This window comes from Callionymus lyra, chromosome 13, assembly GCF_982586985.1.
Source record: "Callionymus lyra chromosome 13, fCalLyr1.hap1.1, whole genome shotgun sequence".
Classification (NCBI taxonomy): domain Eukaryota; kingdom Metazoa; phylum Chordata; class Actinopteri; order Syngnathiformes; family Callionymidae; genus Callionymus; species Callionymus lyra.
The window spans coordinates 24,614,333-24,634,933 of record NC_141830.1 but is presented as its reverse complement, the minus strand read 5'-3'; the positions used below and the strand labels follow the sequence as shown (position 1 = coordinate 24,634,933).

The following is a 20,601-nucleotide window of genomic DNA, read 5'->3' as shown; positions in this document are numbered from 1 at the left end:
AACATGTTAACCTCCTTGTCAAAGCACCACACTGAAGCATTTTGTGACAGATGTATTCAACAACATTGGTGTCAATATCTGAGTCAATACACAGGTTTATTTTCAGAATAACCTTTAACCTTCTTGTGGAGATCAAGAATTCAATGTTTTTTTTAAATTGTGATGGAGTTTGTTCTGGTTTGTTATAACAATTTCAAAAATGAATTCATACATTAATTAGTTTGCATAACTTTTCCCCTGGTCAACCTTTCTGTGTGGAGTTTGTATGTTCTCCCTGTGTTGCATGGATTTACGCCGGGCACTCCAGTTTCCTCCCACAGTCCAAAAACATACAGGTTGATGACATAGAGGTTGATTGAGAACTTTCGGAAAATCCGTAGGTATGAGTGTGTGTGTGAATGGTTGTCTTTGTGTGCCCTGCGACAGACTGGCGTCCTGTCCAGGGTGTCCCCTGCCTCTCGTCCTATGATACTGGGATAGGCTCCAGTCTCCCCGCGACCCCGGTAAGGGATAAAGCGTTAGAAAATGAATGAATGAACTTTTCCCCTGGTCACTTTGTTGTTTTTTTTATTTGTAATTATTATCATTGTTATTATTAGTATTATTGTTGTTGTTATTATTGCCATTGTTAGTGTTTGAAAGGATTAATTAGGACGTGAAGAGACTTTATTAGAGTCTTGAAAACTATTTGATGAAAAACAAGAACACATTTATCAACCATATTTTCTTTTTTTATATCAGTAAATCTGAATTGTATCGGTTATTTAATATCAATGTAACAGTTTCCCATAACAATCTACCAAAGCTGTCGGTGATTTTTAATCCTGATGTCTATTAGATATTGTTATTATTTTACCTGTATTGTTTATATATCGCACACCAAACATGTAACTTGTGTCCCTGAAAGAAAGTTCCGCTGTCACACAATAACATCTGAGATATGTGTCCGTCTCCTCTTCGAAGCACCACACTGTTGCGTTTGTTTTTGACTTTTATTCGTACAGTAATGGTGTGGAATATTATCCAGTAATATATGTATATAATGATCTTGTATAGCATCATAAAAGCTCTTTACACTAAACTGAATGCACCTCAAGACTCGGATCCTACGCAATGATGAGGTAGACATTGATATTGGTACTTTCCACCCACAGACAAAATACACCTTAAATTACTCTCATCAATGTAAGAAATATATGATTATCATGAAACTCTGTACATCACAAATAATAAAATAATTATAGAATAGAAATTATACCGATTTGAGTGCATTTTGTATATTTACAAAGAAATGCCGTTTTTTTTTCTTTCTGTCTTTCTTCATCTCTCCATACGAAGCACTTTGTAGACGTTTATTTGTCGACTACACAAATATTTACAGCTCAACAGCGACAGCAGTGCATTGAAAGCTAATGTGCATTTAAATAGCGAGTCTTGAACTTTCGAGTCTCTGAGTCAGTGGTGGAAGTGCATTTTTGTAAAGAGCAACGTGTGCTTTTCTTTCATAGAAACAAGGCTTCATCGGGCCCTGTTGGTCGTCTTTGTCCTCGGAAATAAAACAAAAAGCGCACTGCATATTTGATAGCACCCCCCCCCCCCGACCCCCTCCATAGAGAATCTCTTGAAGGCATTTTTAGCTCCTCATTTTGTGTTTGGTTGCTCTTTTCTTTTCATGGGGAGAGGGCACCGTGCCGGCCAGTAATGACTCCAGTGGCGTGGATGCACAGACCCGAAAAAGAGTCTTGGCTGGATCCCATGGGCAGAGCTGCAACAAAGTCCTCTGTCCTCTGGCCTCGGCGGGAACAGGTGCTCAGTTTGGACTCTATGGGAAGGGGGTTCGGTTCACACGCCACGTGCCTTTCGTCTTTTGTGCCGCTCGGTCGCAACCAGTCCGGGACCCCGGCTTGCTGGGAAATAACACTTTTAAGGCAGAGGGTGTAAGTTAATAAATAGCAGGGATTCGCCTCTGGTGTGCGTCCGTTCCCATCCTGGAGCTGCTCCGACAAACTCTTCATTGTTTCTGTTTGGTCGCCCGCTACCTGCAGCCGCACTGCTCCACCACCATGTCCTCGTACTGCTTGTACACCACGTTGTTCCCCGAGTCTATGTAGAGGATGCTGATGGGGCTGAGCTTGGTGGGCACGCAGCAGCTGGGCGGGGTGCTGTTGGGGTCCATGGAGTTCATGAGCGTCTGTATGATGGCGTGGTTGGTGGGCTCCAGGTGCGACCTCAGGGGGAAGTCGCACACGCCCTCGCAGTGATAGGCCTCGTAATCCAGAGGCGCGATGATCCAGTCGTCCCACCCCAGCTCCTTGAAGTTCACGTGCAGTGCCTTCTTGCTGCACCTTGATTTTGACTTCTTCCCGTGTCTTTTCCCATGACGGTTGCTGACCAGGGCGGTCCGCCGCCGCCGCCGCGGCCCCTCGCCCTTCGCCCCGCGTGGAAGCGACGCCGCGTCCCCGCCGTCCTCATCCACCGCCGACCTCCTCGACTTGATCTTCTCCTTCATCTCGTTGAAAAGGTTCTCCCTCTTCTTGGAGCGGGTGTAGGCCACCAGGATGGCTTTCTCCTGCTGCGACCGGCCGTCCCGGTCCAGACCCAGGTGCCTCAGGTCCAGCTCCGGGTCCGATTTGCCCAACGTGACCCGGAGCTGGAAGCAGAGCTGGTGCTGATGCTGGAAGTGGTGGTGATGCCTGAGGGTCTTAAAGACTTCCCACACGTCCAGAACCTCCCACCCAGGCTTGGTGGAGTCCAGAGGGTCCAGCGTCCTGGAGTCCAGCAGCCGGTCCGAGCTGCAGGGGTAGACCTGGACGTGGTACAGTCCTGTTGCCTGCAACTTCCCGGGCGCTCTCCGAAATATCCTTAATTCCGCTCCGACCAGCTCCTCTCTGTCTGAGAGGGTTGAGACATCAAACAGATACTTTTGTCTTCGCAGAGGAGAGAGCAAGAGATCGTCTGCAGGAAGAAAAGAAGAAAATAATTGCAGTCAGATTCACTTAGAGTGTACAGTGTTCGGGGGGGGGGGTCACATTCTCCGACAGAGGCCTTCTCTCTCTGTCTCACTGGCTTGTTCTCCTGCTGAACTGCAACATGATGTAAGTCTGATGAACAAAACACCTTCATAGAAGCCAAACGTTCTCATTCACCTTTTATTTATGGATTGAATTGACGATTCACGTATTAACCGTTTTGTACTTTATTATCATACTTTGTCCACAAACTTCTGGATCATGAGGAATTCAGAAAAAAAAAATATTTTTCTTTTGTTTTAACTTTTACTGAATAAACTGAATTTTACATTAACTACAATAATATTTGTTTGATACACCAAAAATAATGTTTTTTTCTCAACCGTTACTCCCAGTTTTACACAACTAGTCTTCACATTATTACTAAACAACCATCTTGAGTCTATTTCTCCTTGAGTTTTAAAATGTATTATTGAACCAAAACTATAGTATATATTTTTATTTTGTTGATAAAAATTGTTGCTTTAACTGTTATAAGACTGTAGTTATAAATGTACTAGTAATAAACACATTGTATTTCTTTTTTAGGTCATGTTGTGCAAAGTAAATATATAAAAGCGAATCACTATGTTTTCTATGTAACTTCGTGTATCAACTATTAATTCAATCATGGTGATGGATGTGTTTAATTATTAAAGTTATGAGTCAATAGTGTTTCTTAAATCAAGTAAAGGGAAATTACGAAAAGTAGAAATGAACAAATCCATGTTTTTAGCATGACTTGAGTCCATATAGAGAAGTGGATTATGGGTAAGGAACATGGTGGTGGTAATATGTATCACATTCAAGTAAATATAATAAGATATATTGAATCCAACATTTATGCATTTGTTATGGGATCAAAAACCAACTGAACTTAAATCTGTCTTTTTCTGTCCTTTTTTTCATTTGAAAAGTGACACTTATACTTCAATATCTTGATGAAGAAATATATGAACATAATTGCCAATAATCCATCATCTGATTAGATTGAAATGAATTATTTATAAATAAGTTAAAAATAAACCAAATGCACGTCAGTCAAGTGCGATTGAATGACTTTTTAAAAACAAATATTTACGTAATTTTGTATTTAAACCTTTTGATTTATTTGTAACTAATGAGTTAATTCATTTTAATTCAATCAATAAAACATCTAAATAATATTTATACTGTTTGTTTTATTAGCTTGTGCTTTAATTCGTGATGTAAATGTTGCATTTTTTAAAGTGTTTATAACATTTAAACGTTTAATAAATAAATCTAAAAATAAACTATATATTGTTTTAAGAAACGTCACTTTTGGTCCCTAACTATAGATTTAACGCTCGTTCTGGATTCACCGCATTATTTAACATCATGATTTAACGAGTCTTTTTTTAAAGTCCCACGCGGACTCACCGAGAGTTTACATTTAAAGTGCACGTGGATGTTATCAAGGGAAATATTGTGGGAAGGTATTTGGTGAAGCCCGTTGGTTCAAACAAACGTCAAATAAAAAACGAGGCCCGGTGCAGAGAAGGAAGGCCCCTGAGTCACTGTACACTGAACAATACACAATCAATGCATTCTTCTCTGCTGGGGAGCCCTTGGGCCTGCGAACATTTCACTCACAGCATTGGGACCCGCAGCTAAAAAGAGGGGGAAACGTCAGGCAAACAACTTTTTTTTTTTTCTTTAAAAATAAATGTGGATTGATTTATGGTCCGTGTGCGTAATCAAGCGCGCGCGTAAAAAAAACCTATACTTTATAGTTTTACAGCTAAAATTAGGCGGTTTTTCCTACTTAAAATGTGAAAAGGAAATTAGTTTGGCAGCGATGCTGGAAGTTTTTTTCTAAATGTTTAAGACTTGAGAATGAAGCGTTTTTAACGTTTATTTCAGCCGCAGTTTTCGTGCATCTTTTCTCAATTAAACGAGGATTAAATCAGCACATTTTGGGCACATTACGTTGTACTTTTCTGATTTTATTTGTGAGATTGATCCCAAATTTGTCAGTTGTACCCCGCAGAGAGCAGCGTAGATTGAAACCTTGTGCTCGTCTGTTCTGAATTATTCCTTTTTTTCTCTCTCTCTCTTCCTTTCTCCCTCTCTCTCTGTGCATGAAACCAATCGCTTATAATTAACAGAAAAGTCCCATCTTTCCCATTAAAACACTTCCTCTTGTTTTATTGCGTCTCTTTTCTGCCAATTTCAACATTTGATCTGCGGCATAAATCGCCCGCTCGTACAGCCTGACTCCACTGATCGTATCTTCGCCCTCCTTGTTATTATTCGATTCTATTTCAACCAAAAGATTTTCATCATCTGTAGAAGAAAAAAGTGGTTCCGGGGCCAGTAAATGAAAACACACCTGCGTTCAGAGCAAAACCAAATGTGTTATGATTTAATTAGTATAAAGTAAATCTATTTGACGTGCGTCAAGAAATGTGAAAATAACAATATTTATTCCACGGTTACGTCATCAAATTTATCGATTACGATCGCTCAGCAGTTGAAGTTTGATGTCAATGTGATTTAATTGTATTTATACAATATTTGTGTGTGTGTATTTCTCTCTCTCTCTCTCTCTCTCTATATATATATATATATATATATATATAGTTTTATGTATTTATATAATATAAAATGTTATATATATTAAATAAAATCACATGTGTGGAACGAACATAGATCGTGAAAATGTGTTTCCATTTGTTCTCTGTGGTTTCGTTCCAAGGCCTTTAAGATGAATAATAATTGCCGTTTAAAACACACACACACACACACACACACACACACACACACGGGATCTGGGGAAACCTCGCCAATTAAAGAGGGGGAAATAAAGATGAAAAATAATTTTTCGCAGTGAAAGTGGGAGGCTCCGGAATGAAATAAAACTCGAGCAGGTTTTCATGGATCTGGTGCCATCGTGGCTCGGCTCGGTCATTAATGGGAGAAGAGACGACGTTTGATGTGTTATGACATGAACAACTCAATTGGATCAGCGAGTTCAAACACTGCGGCCCGGTTCGAGTGGGCCGTGAAGCACTCGCATCGGGTCCAGCTCGGGGGGTCAGAACCAGTGACACATCACATCACGATCACTTTTGTCTTTCTCTCCGGGCCAGATTTAGAGACGGGTTTATTTGCAGGAACATGATGTGAGCGATGATTCAGACGTGCTTTCGGAACCGACCCAAACACCTGCTGCACAGTGTTCGTTTTTTTTTGTCAGCGCATGAATCACAAATATGTGTCAGTCGTGTTCACTAAAATTGTTAATAAGAATGTATTGTTAAAAAATATTTTGACAGTGTTCGTTTTGATCGAACCGTCGTTTAAAAACGCCTCACTTTAAAAGTTGAATTCCAATTGATTTGTTTTTTTAAACCACGTTTTATTGAAGCTCAACAAGTCTGTGAAAGTTGACACCAACCTGTTCCTCGGTCCACGAAGCTCGTGATGGTGTTGGCGGACCTGGACGAGCGGAAAAAGCTGGCGTTAAGTCCGAGCTTCTCTGCGGCCGAGTAGGTCCGGTATATGGAGAGCATGTACTCGTGCGGCACCACGTCGTCCTCCTTGGCCGTGACGTGACGCGAGGACGCGAAGATGTCCTTCAGGAGTCTGGTTGACCTCTGTCCGTCCGGATGAGAGACCCTCGCTCCTCGGTTCCTCCTGGGCGCGGAGATGAGCGCGGCGGACTGGAAACACGGTATATTCCCAAGGAAAAGGAGCAGCAGGCCGAGGTAAAGCGTCGCCAGGCGGGATGCGTCCATGGCTGGAGGGAGGCTGGAGAGTCTGGCTGTCGCGGGTCCTCCTCGGGCGAGAGATGGTCTGTGCGTCGGGCTCGCTGAGCTGCTTCTCTTGCGCACCATGAGCGAGCGGGGTTTTGCGCTCTGGACTCCACGCAAGGAGTTGGGAGAGAAACACGCCCACACGGTCTCGCGGCGCAGGACTTCCCAAACAATCGAGACTCACCAAAGACACAACAACTTTAATCCCGTGTCGGAAACTTTTTATTTCTGTTGACGCTGCTGCCAAAGTAGACGCGCGAGTGTCCGACGCACTCCAGGATCAGAGGAAGACGCAATTCAACGACTTAGACGAGTTCAATCGATACTAATTATAAAAAATTAAATACAAATAAAAAGGGGGACTAACTTGGCAAAGCAACAAGTTGTTTTTACGTCAACATCTCGAATCATAACACGAATAAATCACATTACTCTTCAACTTCTTGGATAAATAAAAGTTTTGCGAAAAAAAACCTTTTAAATAAATAATAAGTTCAACAGAACAAGTGCAGTTGATGGTTGAGGCGTTTTTCTTTTGCAATGAATCTACTGGCCTCTAGCGGTTATGAGATGTAATTACAATACACATCAACGTAAGATGCGTGTGTTAGATTTATTTGAATAATTGATTAATTTGATGTATTCAAGAAAAACACAGTTAATTGAATCGTACAACGTTAAATGTGTGTCCACATATAACTTACGGTGGCCTAGAAGGACAAAACAACTAAGCGCTATATAAATACAAATTACTTACTTACTTACAAACTTTGTAACAAAATAAACAATATTCTGAAATAAGCAAATCTCAAAATTCTCTCTCTCTCTCTCTCGCTCTCTTTATCTCTCTCTCTAACTCTCTCTCATTCTCTCTCTATATATATACATATATACATTTAAAAAATAAATATATATACATGAACACTTTGACATATATTTTTATTATTTTGAATTATTTTGTACCTCCGGGACACCATAATCAAGTCAAAGTGTTCAAATCTTCTGACGCTAAAAAAATCACCATCGTTTTTCTAAGGTCGAACTACGGAGTCCCGGAAGTGACATTGATGTCTTTTATTTTTAGTGACTTCACTAAACTCAACAAAAGTATTTTTTTCGAATCGCGTAGTAAAAAAGTTCATAACTGTAGTTGTTAAGTTTGGCCACTAGATGGCATCAATAGGGTCAATAAAGTTAATCTTTATAAAGTTAATCTTTATTGACGAGCGGTTGACAGGTCATATTGACATGTTTGTTGCAGCTTAATCTTGTGAGTATCACAATGCTTCAATAATTATTCTTTCTTTTACAGCATCTGGTCTCAATCGATCACTTCGTTATCGATTAACTAAATAATAATAATAATAATACTAATAATAAACGCTCAATGAACAGACGATAACATGTGTTCTATCTGTGCTGTTTTTTATTTACAACTTAACTCATATCGCACAGATTCCAAAACAAAAGCTCACCGGATCCGGAAGCGTCGCCATGCCAACGAACACGCTCAAACAATGAACGCCGCCATCCAGTGGCTAAACTGAAGAACTGCAGTTACGAACATGTATTACGGGACTCGAACTCTACGGTTTTCTTTTGTCTGGGTTCACAGACTCGCCACTAGTTTTTTCTTCTATTTTAATTTTTAATTATTTGAATCTAATTTACTGTTTTTTTTTTTGTTGTCACTCAATACTTTCTCCTCAAACTTTAATCAAACATTATAATATGAAGCAACTTAACTGTGATGTTCATCTTTAAAGAAGAACTTTTCACTGCAGTCGATGAGTTTTATCGTCTCAGAGAGTGTGTGTGTGGGGGGGGGTGTTGGGGGATAAGACCCCAAAACCCCCCTCCTCCCTCCTCCATGTGTCAGGAACAATCCCTCTGGTCTCGGGCGCTGTGGAGTCCACGATGACGGGCAGCATTACTGGGCTCGAGAGGTTCGACAGTCCGGGGAAAGGACGCGGTCTGCGGGTGACTCGGGGGTTCAAGGTGGGCGACCTGCTCTTCTCGTGTCCCGCGTACGCGTCCGTGCTGTCAGTCAACGAGCGAGGATACTTCTGCGACTTCTGCTTCAACAGGTACTTTCACACCGGTGTATACTTCAATGTACACGGTCAGTACTACTTGTTTTAGAGTCGGGGTTATCCGGGTCACGATCATCCGGGTCATTATTTTTTGTTGTACCCCTATTAAACGAGTAAAATCGTGGATGAAGACTGAAGCTCCAGTCAAAGGTCAGATCTATTAATAGCGCAGAATGTTTCGAGCTTCAGTTTCTAGAGATCGTGGAACAACTGCTGCCGTTTGTCGACAAGAATATCCTGCACTTTTGGGAGTAAAACGTTGTTAGTGTTATTGGTGTCATTAGTGTTGTTGGTGTTATTAGTGTTATTTGTGTTTTTAGTGTTTGGAAAGTTAACTTTCTTTGTGTTCAAAGTTCACTTCAACAACTTTAATAAATTATCTTATTCAGTTCTTAGTTCATCAAAAGTTCACAGCTCCAAGAACTAGTTCATATTTATGTTTTACTTCTGATATGTTGCTAAGAGCTCTTTTTCAATATATATACGGTATATATATATATACATATATATATATATTAATAAAATGATAATGTTATTAAAAATATGCATCAGATTTCATTGTCAGATAAATAAAACAACACAGGAATTGTATGTGTTGTTCTGGAATACAGGGAAGAATAGTATGAATTGAATAAATGTAAATAAAATAAAATACAATAAAATAAGTGACTCTTACATAAATATGTTTGTTTGATCAAAAGTCAAATAAAAAAGGTAACATTTGTAAGTAAGTAAGTAAGAAATAAAATCGGCATCAGAAATCTTGAAGACAACATTCACGATCCGAGCAGTTAAGATTGATTTAGTTTTTGTTTTTACCTTTTGTCTAATTGTTTAATCACAGCATCCAAATTAATAAAGTTCTTCCTCCATCTTAGAAAAAAAGTTACTGTGAAAGTTACTAGTAACTTAAAGTGAGTTACTTTTTAAAGAATTAACTAGTCATGTAACTAAGTTAGTATTTTAACAGAACTTAACCAGCACTGATAACTAGTAATATCTCTGGTGAAATGAATCAAACTCTTTGTCCTGGATTGTTTTCAGGAAAAAAGGTTTGTCACGATGTGGGAAGTGCAAGAAGGCGTTTTACTGCAACGTCAAGTGTCAGGTGAGAAAATGTGTTTTATTTGTCCATATGCTTACTTATAACGATAGTAAAGCAGGTGTTATCACCTCAAACTATCACTGGGAGTTAGGCAGGGGACACCCTGGACAGGAGGCCAGTCTGTCTCAGGACACACAACCATTCACACACACTCTCATATGTATTAATAAAAAAAATAATTAGATCGTAAATAGATATAAAAAATAAAAATAAAACATTGTCTTATTGGTAAAAATGTTTTGACTAAAATTCAAGCAATAAAACAAAAAAAGTATTTTAATTTCTTTTTAACTGTTTAGAAAAACAGCGTCAACTGAAAGTAAGATTCACGAACACGAACCTTTACATGGATGTCATGGATCTGTTAAAGGGGTTAAAGTTGATGTTATGGTCTCAGAAAAGCGACTGGTCGATGCACAAGCTGGAGTGTTCGGCCATGACGGCCTTCGCAGAGAAGTGGTGTCCATCAGAGATGTCTAGACTCGTGGCTCAAATCCTCGCCAAGAAGGTGAGTCGTCTCCTCGTGACTCGCGTGAAGGTTTTTTTTTCTGACAGATTTTCTCTGTAGAAAACACAGACGGAGCCAAGTGTGTCGGAGAAGATGCTGCTGGTGGGAGAGATGCAGTCGCGTGAGTACGAAACACTGGTCGTCAACTCTTTATTTCATCGTCTTGCTCAAGAGCACCAGGCGTGTGTGTCAGATCTGTGCCGGTTTGAAAACCTGAGAATTTAAATATGAATATGTCGTTATCTGGGGTTTGTTTGTCAAATAAGATTCTTGATTATATTCGATAACTTTAGTTTCTCATGTGAAATGAACAAAACATAAAGTCGTTGATTTTTCAGAATCAAGACAAATTTCTCTATTTCCAGCTACTTGGGGCAAGACCTAGGGGACACTCTGGAAAGTTTGTGGGTGGTGCCATCAGTTTAAAAATGATGTTTCAGTAGAACAATTGTTCAAAACAAATAGTGCAGAGACGCCATTGGACTCTGAAGATAATGACACCGTTTCATGAAGCTTCATCGACACATCACTACCATCTAGTGGACTCTGAAGATATTGACACTGTTTCATGAAGCTTCATCGACACATCACTACCATCTAGTGGACTCTGAAGATAATGACACTGTTTCATGAAGCTTCATCGACACATCACTACCATCTAGTGGACTCTGAAGATAATGACACTGTTTCATGAAGCTTCATCAACACATCACTACCATCTAGTGGACTCTGAAGATAATGACACCGTTTCATGAAGCTTCATCGACACATCACTACCATCTAGTGGACTCTGAAGATATTGACACTGTTTCATGAAGCTTCATCGACACATCACTACCATCTAGTGGACTCTGAAGATAATGACACTGTTTCATGAAGCTTCATCGACACATCACTACCATCTAGTGGACTCTGAAGATAATGACACTGTTTCATGAAGCTTCATCAACACATCACTACCATCTAGTGGACTCTGAAGATAATGACACTGTTTCATGAAGCTTCATCAACACATCACTACCATCTAGTGGACTCTGAAGATAATGACACTGTTTCATGAAGCTTCATCAACACATCACTACCATCTATTGGACTCTGAAGATAATGACACTGTTTCATGAAGTTTCATCAACACATCACTACCATCTAGTGGACTCTGAAGATAATGACACTGTTTTAATGAAGCTTCATCAACACATCACTACCATCTAGTGGACTCTGAAGATAATGACACTGTTTCATGAAGCTTCATCAACACATCACTACCATCTAGTGGACTCTGAAGATAAAGACACTGTTTCATGAAGCTTCATCGACACATCACTACCATCTAGTGGACTCTGAAGATAATGACACTGTTTCATGAAGCTTCATCAACACATCACTACCATCTAGTGGACTCTGAAGATAAAGACACTGTTTCATGAAGCTTCATCAACACATCACTATCATCTAGTGGACTATGAACATAATTAAACTGTTTCATGAAGCTTAGTCAGAGATTCTTGCAAACACGATCTGAGGTGAAGGTGTTTCTCCCGGAGCAGATGAGGAGGACGTGGACAACGAGAGGCGAGAGATGAACGAGGGGGACATTGCTGGACTCTGTCGGTTCTTCTCCAAAGACCTAAACGTGCCCGACCACAAGGACCTTCTCACTCTGTTCTCGCAGGTACTGCCCACTCGCTCTGACGTCATGTGACCAATGTCAGAGTGACCGATGTGTGTGTCTGCAGGTGGCCTGTAACGGCTTCACGGTGGAGGACGAGGAACTGTCCCACATAGGTACAGCTGTCTACCCAGAGTAAGAAGAACCTTCACCTAAGTCACGGTTCAGTTCATAAGACCACAACATCCCAGCAGAACCTTTTTCAGCGCTTAGAACCTGCTCGCAAAGACTGGACACACACATGCACACATGCACACATGCACACATGCACACACACACATGCATTCACACACACATGAATTCACATGCATGCACATACACATTCATGAACATACATGCACACATGCCACAAATGCATGCACACACACATCCACACAAACAGACAGACATACACACACATATACATGAACACATACACAAATGAATGCACACACATATGCACACACACACATACACACTCACACACAGTACTGTATACTTTGCTGAGTCAGCAGAACCAACTGTCCTACATGTGTTTGTCCACAGTGTGGCACTGATCAACCACAGCTGCCTGCCCAGCGTCATCATCACATACAAGGGAACGTCAGCCGAGGTCCGGGCCGTCAAAGACATGAAGCCCGGGGACGAGGTGAGCAGAGGGGACGGCTGTCTCGGGTGAGGGCGGGGGGTCTTAGAATAAGATGACATCACTCAAACCCTTGCAGGAGCCAAGGCCTCAAGTTAAAAGTATATTTAATAAGAGTATATCTTTGGTGAACAAGACAAATACAAACAATAACAAGGAGTTTGTGACGCAGGTTCTGATCAGCTACATCGACCTGCTCTACCCGACCGACGACCGCAACAGCCGCCTGAGAGAGTCGTACTACTTCAGCTGCGACTGTCAGGAGTGTTGCACCAAGTCCCAGGTTGGTGTCCAGAGAAAGAGAGACACTTCTGGAGTCATTTCAAAACTGTGTTCATCTGCAGGATAAGGTGAAACTAAAGCAGCGAAAGAGGAGCGAACCGGTCGAGCCGGACGTCGTCAACAACATGATCCGATATGCACGGAAAACCATCCGAGAGTTCAGAGAATCGAAAAATGTGAAAAATATCCTTCAACAACTTTGTCCTTAAGTACAACTGGTTACCAAACGTCTTTTGTGGCACCGACTGTAATGACTGATGCTGTATCGCGATACAGTATCAAACAACTGATGATGTATCATGATACAGTATCAAACAACTGATGCTGTATCATGATACAATACCAAATAACTGCTGTTGTATCATGATACAGTATCAAACAACTGACGCTGTATCATGATACAGTATCAAACAACTGATGCTTTATCATGATACAATATCAAACAACTGATGCTGTATATGATACAGTATCAAACAACTGATGCTGTATCATGATACAGTATCAAACAACTGATACTGTATCATGATACAATATCAAACAACTGATGTTGTATCATGATACAATATCAAACAACTGATGTTGTATCATGATACAGTATCAAACAACTGAAGCTGCATCATGATACAGTATCAAACAACTGAAGCTGCATCATGATACAATATCAAACAACTGATGTTGTATCATGATACAGTATCAAACAACTGATGCTGTATCATGATACAATATCAAGCAACTGATGCTGTATCATGATACAGTATCAAACAACTGATGCTGTATCATGATAGAGTATCAAAGAACTGATACTGTTTGATGATACAGTATCAGTTGTTCTTACTCTTATTCTGTCAAGCTCCTCCTTGACTCTCTGGCACCCCCTGGCGAGCTGCTGGAGATGTGCGAGCACAGTCTGGAGAAGATGGGTTCAGTGTTCGACGACTCCAACGTGTACATGCTGCACATGATGTACCAGGCCATGGGCGTGTGTCTCTACGTGGACGACGAAGAAGGCGCCGCTAGATACGGGGAGAAAATCATCAAACTTTACAGGTGAGAATCTTGATCTCCGCCATAACATTACGACCACCAGCTCTGGTGTTGATACTGTCTATCGACTCGCAGCCTCCTGTATCCGCCCATCTCCCTCAACGTGTCGTCCATGTTCCTGAAGATGGGGAAGCTCTACACCAGGATGGACCGACCGTCTGAAGCTGCCAGGTTTCTGAAGAAGGTGAGCTGACGTCTCCACTTAGTCCTGTTACACCGCATGACAGTGATGTGCCGGTGAAGCTTCATGAAACAGTGTCGTTATCTTCAGTCCACTAGTTGGCGTCTCTGCACTATTTTAGTTTTGAAAAACTGTTCTGATGAAACATTATATTTAAACTGATGGCGCCACCTACTGATCTCTGAACAACATGACACTGTTTCATGAAGCTTCAACTACACATCACTACAAAACATAATGGCTCATCTCATTATACTCATCCTTAAGATAGTTTTATCTATTTATCCTTAAACTTAGAATTAAAAATGAGTTAGGAGTTTTAAATAAAGTTGATAATATTCACCACAAAGTTTGAGTTTTATTGTTTATTATGACAGTAAGTAAAAGTTTAGTATTTCCAGTTAACACGTAATGATGTTTATGGGCTTGAACAGTACCATCTTGAATTGGCTTGAAAAAAAAAAGGATTTGTATCTTATTCCTGATGAAGAAGGAAAACCACACAGAAATATAAATAAATCAATAAATGTATATAAGAAATAAGAAATATATTGATCACATTTTTTTTCTTTTTGGCTGCTTGATTTTCTACATTTTGTTTTATATTCCAATATTATTTTTTAGCGAAAATGTATTCTTTTCCATTCCTAGTTCCATCAAATTTTTTTTACATTTTCATGTCCACATTTCCTTTTTAAACCAATATTTAAAATCTCAATTCAAATATTCCTTTTTTTCCAGACTATATTTATTCTTTAAATTCCCTTTCTGACCAATAGTTTAATTTTTCAAGTGTAGTTCCTTTTTCAACTCTTGACCCTGAAAACAACACAAGGGTTTTAATATTTTTGATTCCACATTTTTATATTTAAAGCCAATATTTTACTTCTAAGCCATTAATAACTGACACTGTTCTTAGCCTGTATACATTGATATTTAATGTCTGAGTTTAATGTGTAATTTGAAAAATATATCTGATAATCCTAAAAATTAACTTTCTCAGATCATTTTATGATTGTTTTACTAGTGATGTGTTGATGAAGCTTCATGAAACAGTTTCATGTTGTTCAGAGGTCAGTAGATGGCGCCATCACCTTAAAAAATGATGATTCATTAGAACAGTTGTTCAAAACAAAGGAAAATAGTGCAGAGACGCTATCTAGTGGATTCTGAACATAATGACACTTTTTCATGAAGCTTCGTCGACACAATATTACCTTTTAGAGATGATGCTAAGCTAACATTATACTAAGCTAACATGCTAAGCTAACATGATGTTACTAAGATTATCAGGAAGTGTTGGTTTCTTGGCTTTTACAACATATTTTTCTACACAAGGTTTTCATTAGTTATATTTTTACTCAACATTGACATGAATTACTTGAAACAAACGTATTATAGTTTGACTTCAACGTCTTCATTCTTCAGGCTCTGGCCATCATGGAGGTGGCTCACGGGAAAGATCACCTGTACGTGAAGGAGCTGTGTCAGAATATCGCCGGAAAATAAAACTTTTCTAATTCTCTTTTTTTTCCAATGAAAGACATTTGTTGTTCTGTTTGTTCTTCCTGGTTCTAATGTTTGTGTTGAAACAACAATCACGGTAAAGAAAATAAGGCTTTTATTGCATAAGTATGACACATGTCGGGGGGGAAACAAAGAAGCATATACAAAATATGTACAAATATTCTGAAGATATTTGGGAGTTTTGTCAGGAGAAAAACAAAGATAAAAATTAAATATGAACAAACGGTGGAAATGCTGTGAAACAATACTGTCACAAAGGTTACACAAGTGAAACACAACACCTTTTTTATTGTGTGAACTTCTTATCTGAGGAAATATACACGGAAATGAAAAGCATGCATAGTTTATGATGTCGCGGTATTTTTGGGTACCAAGTCGAGAACTTTATAAAAACAATATTATGTACAAGGCCACTTTGGACAAGACTGCATTATGGGTAAAATATAGGAGGATATTCTGATTAATTTATGTCAACGGAAAAAGCTTCATGAAACAGTGTCATTAGGTTCAGTGTCCACGAGATGGCGTCTCTGCACTATTTTCCTTTTGTTTTGGACAAGTGTTCTAATGAAACATCATTTTTAAAGTGATAGCGCCACCTACTGACCTCTGAACAACATGACACTTTTTCATGAAGCTTCACCAACACGTCACTGCCATAAATGTGTCTTGTTGGAGTCGTCGGCCGCTCGTGTCACACATAAGGCACGGTGAGTATTTACAGATACAGAACCAGACTCGGGTCAAGATTCTTCATCGGAATCATGACTTTTTTCTAATTTTTTGGACAATCGTCCGTGAATGTCTCGCACGAAGCTACTGATGTCAGGAGGTTTGTGGACTTAGGAAAAGCTGTCGTCATGGCGACCACAAGTTAAAATTCTGCGGCGACAAAACTCAAACCGAGTTGATGTTAAGATAAATAAATTAGAACTAAAATGTGTTAAAACACAAGGAGTGATTTTGTTTTTTTAAATATTGTAGTTTGGCAAAAGAGGAAGGACAACGCTGCCCCCTACAGGTCGTCCTTGAAACAACAGGTTTTTGTCACTTTGACGTGCATCAACACACACACTTTGACGTGCATCAACAAACACACTTTGACGTGCATCAACAAACACACTTTGACGTCCATCAACACACACTTTGACGTCCATCAACACACACTTTGACTTCCATCAACACACACTTTGACATCCATGGACACGCGCTGGCGTCACGACCACTCGGACTCGTCTTCCGTCCTCAGATGAGGCGCGAGTTCTTGAGGAACTGGATCAGGACCTGGTAGACGAACTTGTACTGGGAGATGGTCTGGACCATCAGCATCCTCTGCTGCCGGAGCGCCGACAACATGGCGGGGACCTCCACCGGCTGAGGGGTAACAACGGCGTCAGGTTCAAAGGTCAAACGCGGCGGCGCCTGCGGGAACTTGTAGAGAAACTGACCTCGTTGTGCTCCAAGCAGCTGATCATCAGCTCGGTGAGGATGACCACGCCGGTGCGACCCACGCCGGCGCTGCAGTGGACCACCACAGGCGGGTTGAGACTCTTGGACGTGTCCAGCATGGAGTTGGTGTGTCTCCTCACAGACTGGATCTCCTCCAGGTACGCTGTGGGACGGTCAGAGCGGTCAGAGGCAGAGGAGGCTGAGACAGAACGCTGGACTCACAGAGGAAACCCTGGACGTATTCCGGACACCCCTGCTCCGGCCAGTCCGTGTACTGCAGGTGCCACACCGTCCGCTCCTGACCCGACAGCAAGTGTTTGACCTTCAACCCCGTGGTGGCGTACCAGCCCGAGTCTGTGCGGAATTTGGTGGTGACCTTGAACTTCCCGTGAGTCGCAGAGTTGTGTTTGGAGCCCAGTTTGGGCCAGTACCGGTGGCTCTTGGACCTGCCGCCCTCCTGCGGGGCCGAAGGGAAGACGACGGTTTAAATACTATTGAGAAAGGTTCGCTTCCAGGTCGTGAGGGAGGAAACTCGTGACCTTCGTGTGTGAGAGTTTGTATGTTCTCCCTGTGTTGCGTGGGTTTCCTCCCAGAGTCCAAAAACATACAGAGGTTGATCGAGAACTTGAGTTATGAGTGTGTGTGTGTGTGTGTGAATGGTTGTCTGTCTTTGTGTGTCCCGCAATAGACTGGCATCCTGTCCAGGGTGTCCCCTGCCTCTCACCCAATGAAACTGGGATAGACTCCAGTCCCCCCACCGCCCACATAAGAGAATAAGCGTCAGAAAATGGAATGAATCGTGAGTTAATGGTAGTGATGTGTTGACAAAGCTTCATGAAACAGTGTCATTATCTTCTGAGTCCACTAGATGGGAGTGATGTGTTGATGAAGCTTCATGAAACAGTGTCAATATCTTCAGAGTCCACTAGATGGTAGTGATGTGTTGATGAAGCTTCATGAAACAGTATCATTATCTTCAGAGTCCACTAGATGGTAGTGATGTGTTGATGAAGCTTCATGAAACAGTGTCATTATCTTCAGAGTCAACTAGATGGTAGTGATGTGTTGATGAAGCTTCATGAAACAGTGTCATTATCTTCTGAGTCCATTAGATGGCGTCTCTATTTGTTTTGAACAAGTGTTCTAATGAAACATGATTTTTAAAGTGATTGCGCCACCTACTGACCTCTGAACAACATGACACTGTTTCATGAAGCTTCATCAACGCATCACTACTTTAAGGTATGAATAAATAAATGTATCAATTAATATAAATATGAAATCAATAAATGACTTCTGGTTATAGAACAGAGCTCTTCCTGTTTTTTAGAAACATTTATTAATTGCTAAATGTCAACTTTTATTTATTTCTACGTTTGATTATTTATGTATTTCATGATTTTAACATTTATTTCTATATGTTTTTTATTTCCACTTTTTGTCTTAAACAAAGAAAGAATCAGAATGAATTCCTTTTGTGCAGCTTCATCCCTTATGGGAGTTGCGGGGGGGCTGGAGTCTATCCCAGTTTCATCGGGCGAGAGGCAGGGGACACCCTGGACAGGACGCCAGTCTACTGAGGACACACAAAGACAAGACAACCATTCACACAAACACTCATGCCTACAGACAAAAGTTCTCAATCAACCTCTGTATGTTTTTGGACTGTGGGAGGAAACCGGAGTGCACGCAACACAAGGAGAACATACAAACCTGCAGAAGTCATTCATTCATTCATTCTTAACATTTAAGTATTAAAGCATGTATTAATTAATAATGATGTCACTAGTCATCATATACCTCCTCGGCTGTAACCATGGCGATGACGTTGACCCCCTGCTCCCAGACCATCTGCCAGAAGTCGGCGCAGGTGTTGGCGAGCGGCCCCTGGGTGGCGATGTAGTGCCACTCCTCGCCGCGGATCATCACCTGAAGGAAACACGTACTGTCGTCACGCTGTGTCTCACAATGATGATGTCACTGACATGTATTTCAAATGACTCTAACACGTTAAATGTTCGTCCCATCTAGAAGGTCAAACTTAGACAGGGGTCTTAACCGAGGTCACCAGAGGTCAAATATTGTTAGGACATTTGTGTCTCATTGTTAGTGAGCCCATGATACCATGTGTAAGGAAGTGACCGGTACAGGTAGGAAATGCATCCAAACACAGACCAGTAGCACCTGTGTCACTTCTGAGGGTAAAAACTTCAAAACAGTTTCTTAAAATAGAGAAATATTTCTGGTACTTTACAACTGCGTGATGTGTGTTTGTTGATATTGGAAGTTAGACATTTGTATTTCACAATTTTAGATCTTCATGAAACAATAGTTTAAGCTCAGGAATGTTTCAAGAGATGCTGTGTCAAATAAGCTTCATGAAACGGTCTCATAATGTTCAAAGCCCACTAGATGGCGTCTCTGCACTACTAGATGGTAGTGATGTGTTGATGAAGCTTCATGAAACAGTGTCATTATCTTCAGAGTCCACTAGATGGTAGTGGTGTGTTGATGAAGCTTCATGAAACAGCGTCATTATCTTCAGAGTCCACTAGATGGTAATGATATGTTGATGAAGCTTCATGAAACAGTGTCATTATCTTCAGAGTCCACTAGATGGTAGTGGTGTGTTGATGAAGCTTCATGAAACAGTGTCATAATCTTCAGAGTCCACTAGATGGTAGTGGTGTGTTGATGAAGCTTCATGAAACAGTGTCATTATCTTCAGAGTCCACTAGATGGTAGTGATGTGTTGATAAAGCTTCATGAAACAGTGTCATTATCTTCAGAGTCCACTAGATGGTAGTGATGTGTTGATGAAGCTTCATGAAACAGTGTCATTACGTTCTGGTTCCACTAGATGGTAGTGATGTGTTGATGAATCTTCATGAAACAGTGTCATTATCTTCAGAGTCCACTAGATGGCGTCTCTGCACTATTTGTTTTGAAGAAGTGTTCTAATGAAACATAATTTTAAAACTGATGGCGCCACCTACTGACCTCTGAACAACATGACACTGTTTCATGAAGTTTCATCAACACATCACTAGTAAAAGAATCATAAAATGATCCGAGAAAGTTAATTTTGAGGATATTTATCAGATATATTTTTCAGATTACACATTAAACTGAGTCATTAAATATCAACGTACACAGGCTCAGAACAGTGTCTGGCATTAATGGCTTAGAAGAAAAATGTTGGCTTTAAAGAAAAAAAAATTAGAATCGAAAATCTTAATATTAAAACCCTTGTGTTGTTTTCAGGCTTCTGGGTCACTTTGACCCAGGAATAACACAAGTGTTAAAAAAAAGGAATTAGACTTGAACATTT

At 40.6% G+C, this 20,601-nt stretch overlaps 3 protein-coding genes across 4 annotated transcripts in view; 1 reads left to right on the top strand and 2 right to left on the bottom strand.

Moving 5' to 3' along the window:
- Positions 1 to 1,338: 1,338 nt before the first annotated feature.
- gdf6a (growth differentiation factor 6a) lies at positions 1,339 to 6,769 on the bottom strand. Its single transcript, XM_087806252.1, has 2 exons — positions 6,430 to 6,769; positions 1,339 to 2,955 (listed from the first exon to the last, which is right to left on the bottom strand). Exons 1-2 carry the CDS (start codon positions 6,767 to 6,769, stop codon positions 2,036 to 2,038), a joined length of 1,260 nt encoding a protein of 419 aa, XP_087662378.1. The 3' UTR covers positions 1,339 to 2,035.
- A 1,912-nt stretch (positions 6,770 to 8,681) lies between these two features.
- Positions 8,682 to 15,855, top strand: LOC148067901 (N-lysine methyltransferase SMYD2-B-like). Its single transcript, XM_087805084.1, has 12 exons — positions 8,682 to 8,874; positions 9,925 to 9,988; positions 10,383 to 10,493; positions 10,554 to 10,614; positions 12,041 to 12,165; positions 12,230 to 12,297; positions 12,688 to 12,790; positions 12,960 to 13,070; positions 13,132 to 13,252; positions 13,942 to 14,116; positions 14,189 to 14,297; positions 15,723 to 15,855. The coding sequence occupies exons 1-12, from the start codon at positions 8,705 to 8,707 to the stop codon at positions 15,801 to 15,803; spliced, it is 1,299 nt and encodes a 432-aa protein (XP_087661210.1). The 5' UTR covers positions 8,682 to 8,704; the 3' UTR covers positions 15,804 to 15,855.
- Positions 15,856 to 15,907: 52 nt separating this feature from the next.
- LOC148067900 (tyrosine-protein phosphatase non-receptor type 14-like) overlaps positions 15,908 to 20,601 on the bottom strand; it is a 48,581-nt gene continuing 43,887 nt past the window's right edge. For both annotated transcript variants that reach the window (XM_087805082.1, XM_087805083.1), the window contains exons 17-20: positions 19,071 to 19,199; positions 17,493 to 17,727; positions 17,270 to 17,433; positions 15,908 to 17,195 (exon numbers count right to left, since the gene is read on the bottom strand). In XM_087805082.1, coding sequence (XP_087661208.1) covers positions 17,067 to 17,195; positions 17,270 to 17,433; positions 17,493 to 17,727; positions 19,071 to 19,199 — 657 coding nt within the window. In that variant the 3' untranslated portion in view covers positions 15,908 to 17,066. The remainder of the gene's footprint in view (positions 17,196 to 17,269; positions 17,434 to 17,492; positions 17,728 to 19,070; positions 19,200 to 20,601) is intronic.

What these genes read in the sequence shown, in the direction of transcription:
- gdf6a (XM_087806252.1), bottom strand. Translation starts at nt 6,769, where the DNA reads ATGGACGCATCCCGCCTGGCGACGCTTTACCTCGGCCTGCTGCTCCTT. An exon ending in CTTCGTGGACCGAGGAACAG is followed by an intron (nt 2,956 to 6,429) that starts GTTGGTGTCAAC and finishes TTCTTCCTGCAG; the next exon opens with ACGATCTCTTGCTCTCTCCT.
- LOC148067901 (XM_087805084.1), top strand. Translation starts at nt 8,705, where the DNA reads ATGACGGGCAGCATTACTGGGCTCGAGAGGTTCGACAGTCCGGGGAAA. An exon ending in ACTGCAACGTCAAGTGTCAG is followed by an intron (nt 9,989 to 10,382) that starts GTGAGAAAATGT and finishes TTATGGTCTCAG; the next exon opens with AAAAGCGACTGGTCGATGCA. An exon ending in CTCAAATCCTCGCCAAGAAG is followed by an intron (nt 10,494 to 10,553) that starts GTGAGTCGTCTC and finishes TTTTCTCTGTAG; the next exon opens with AAAACACAGACGGAGCCAAG.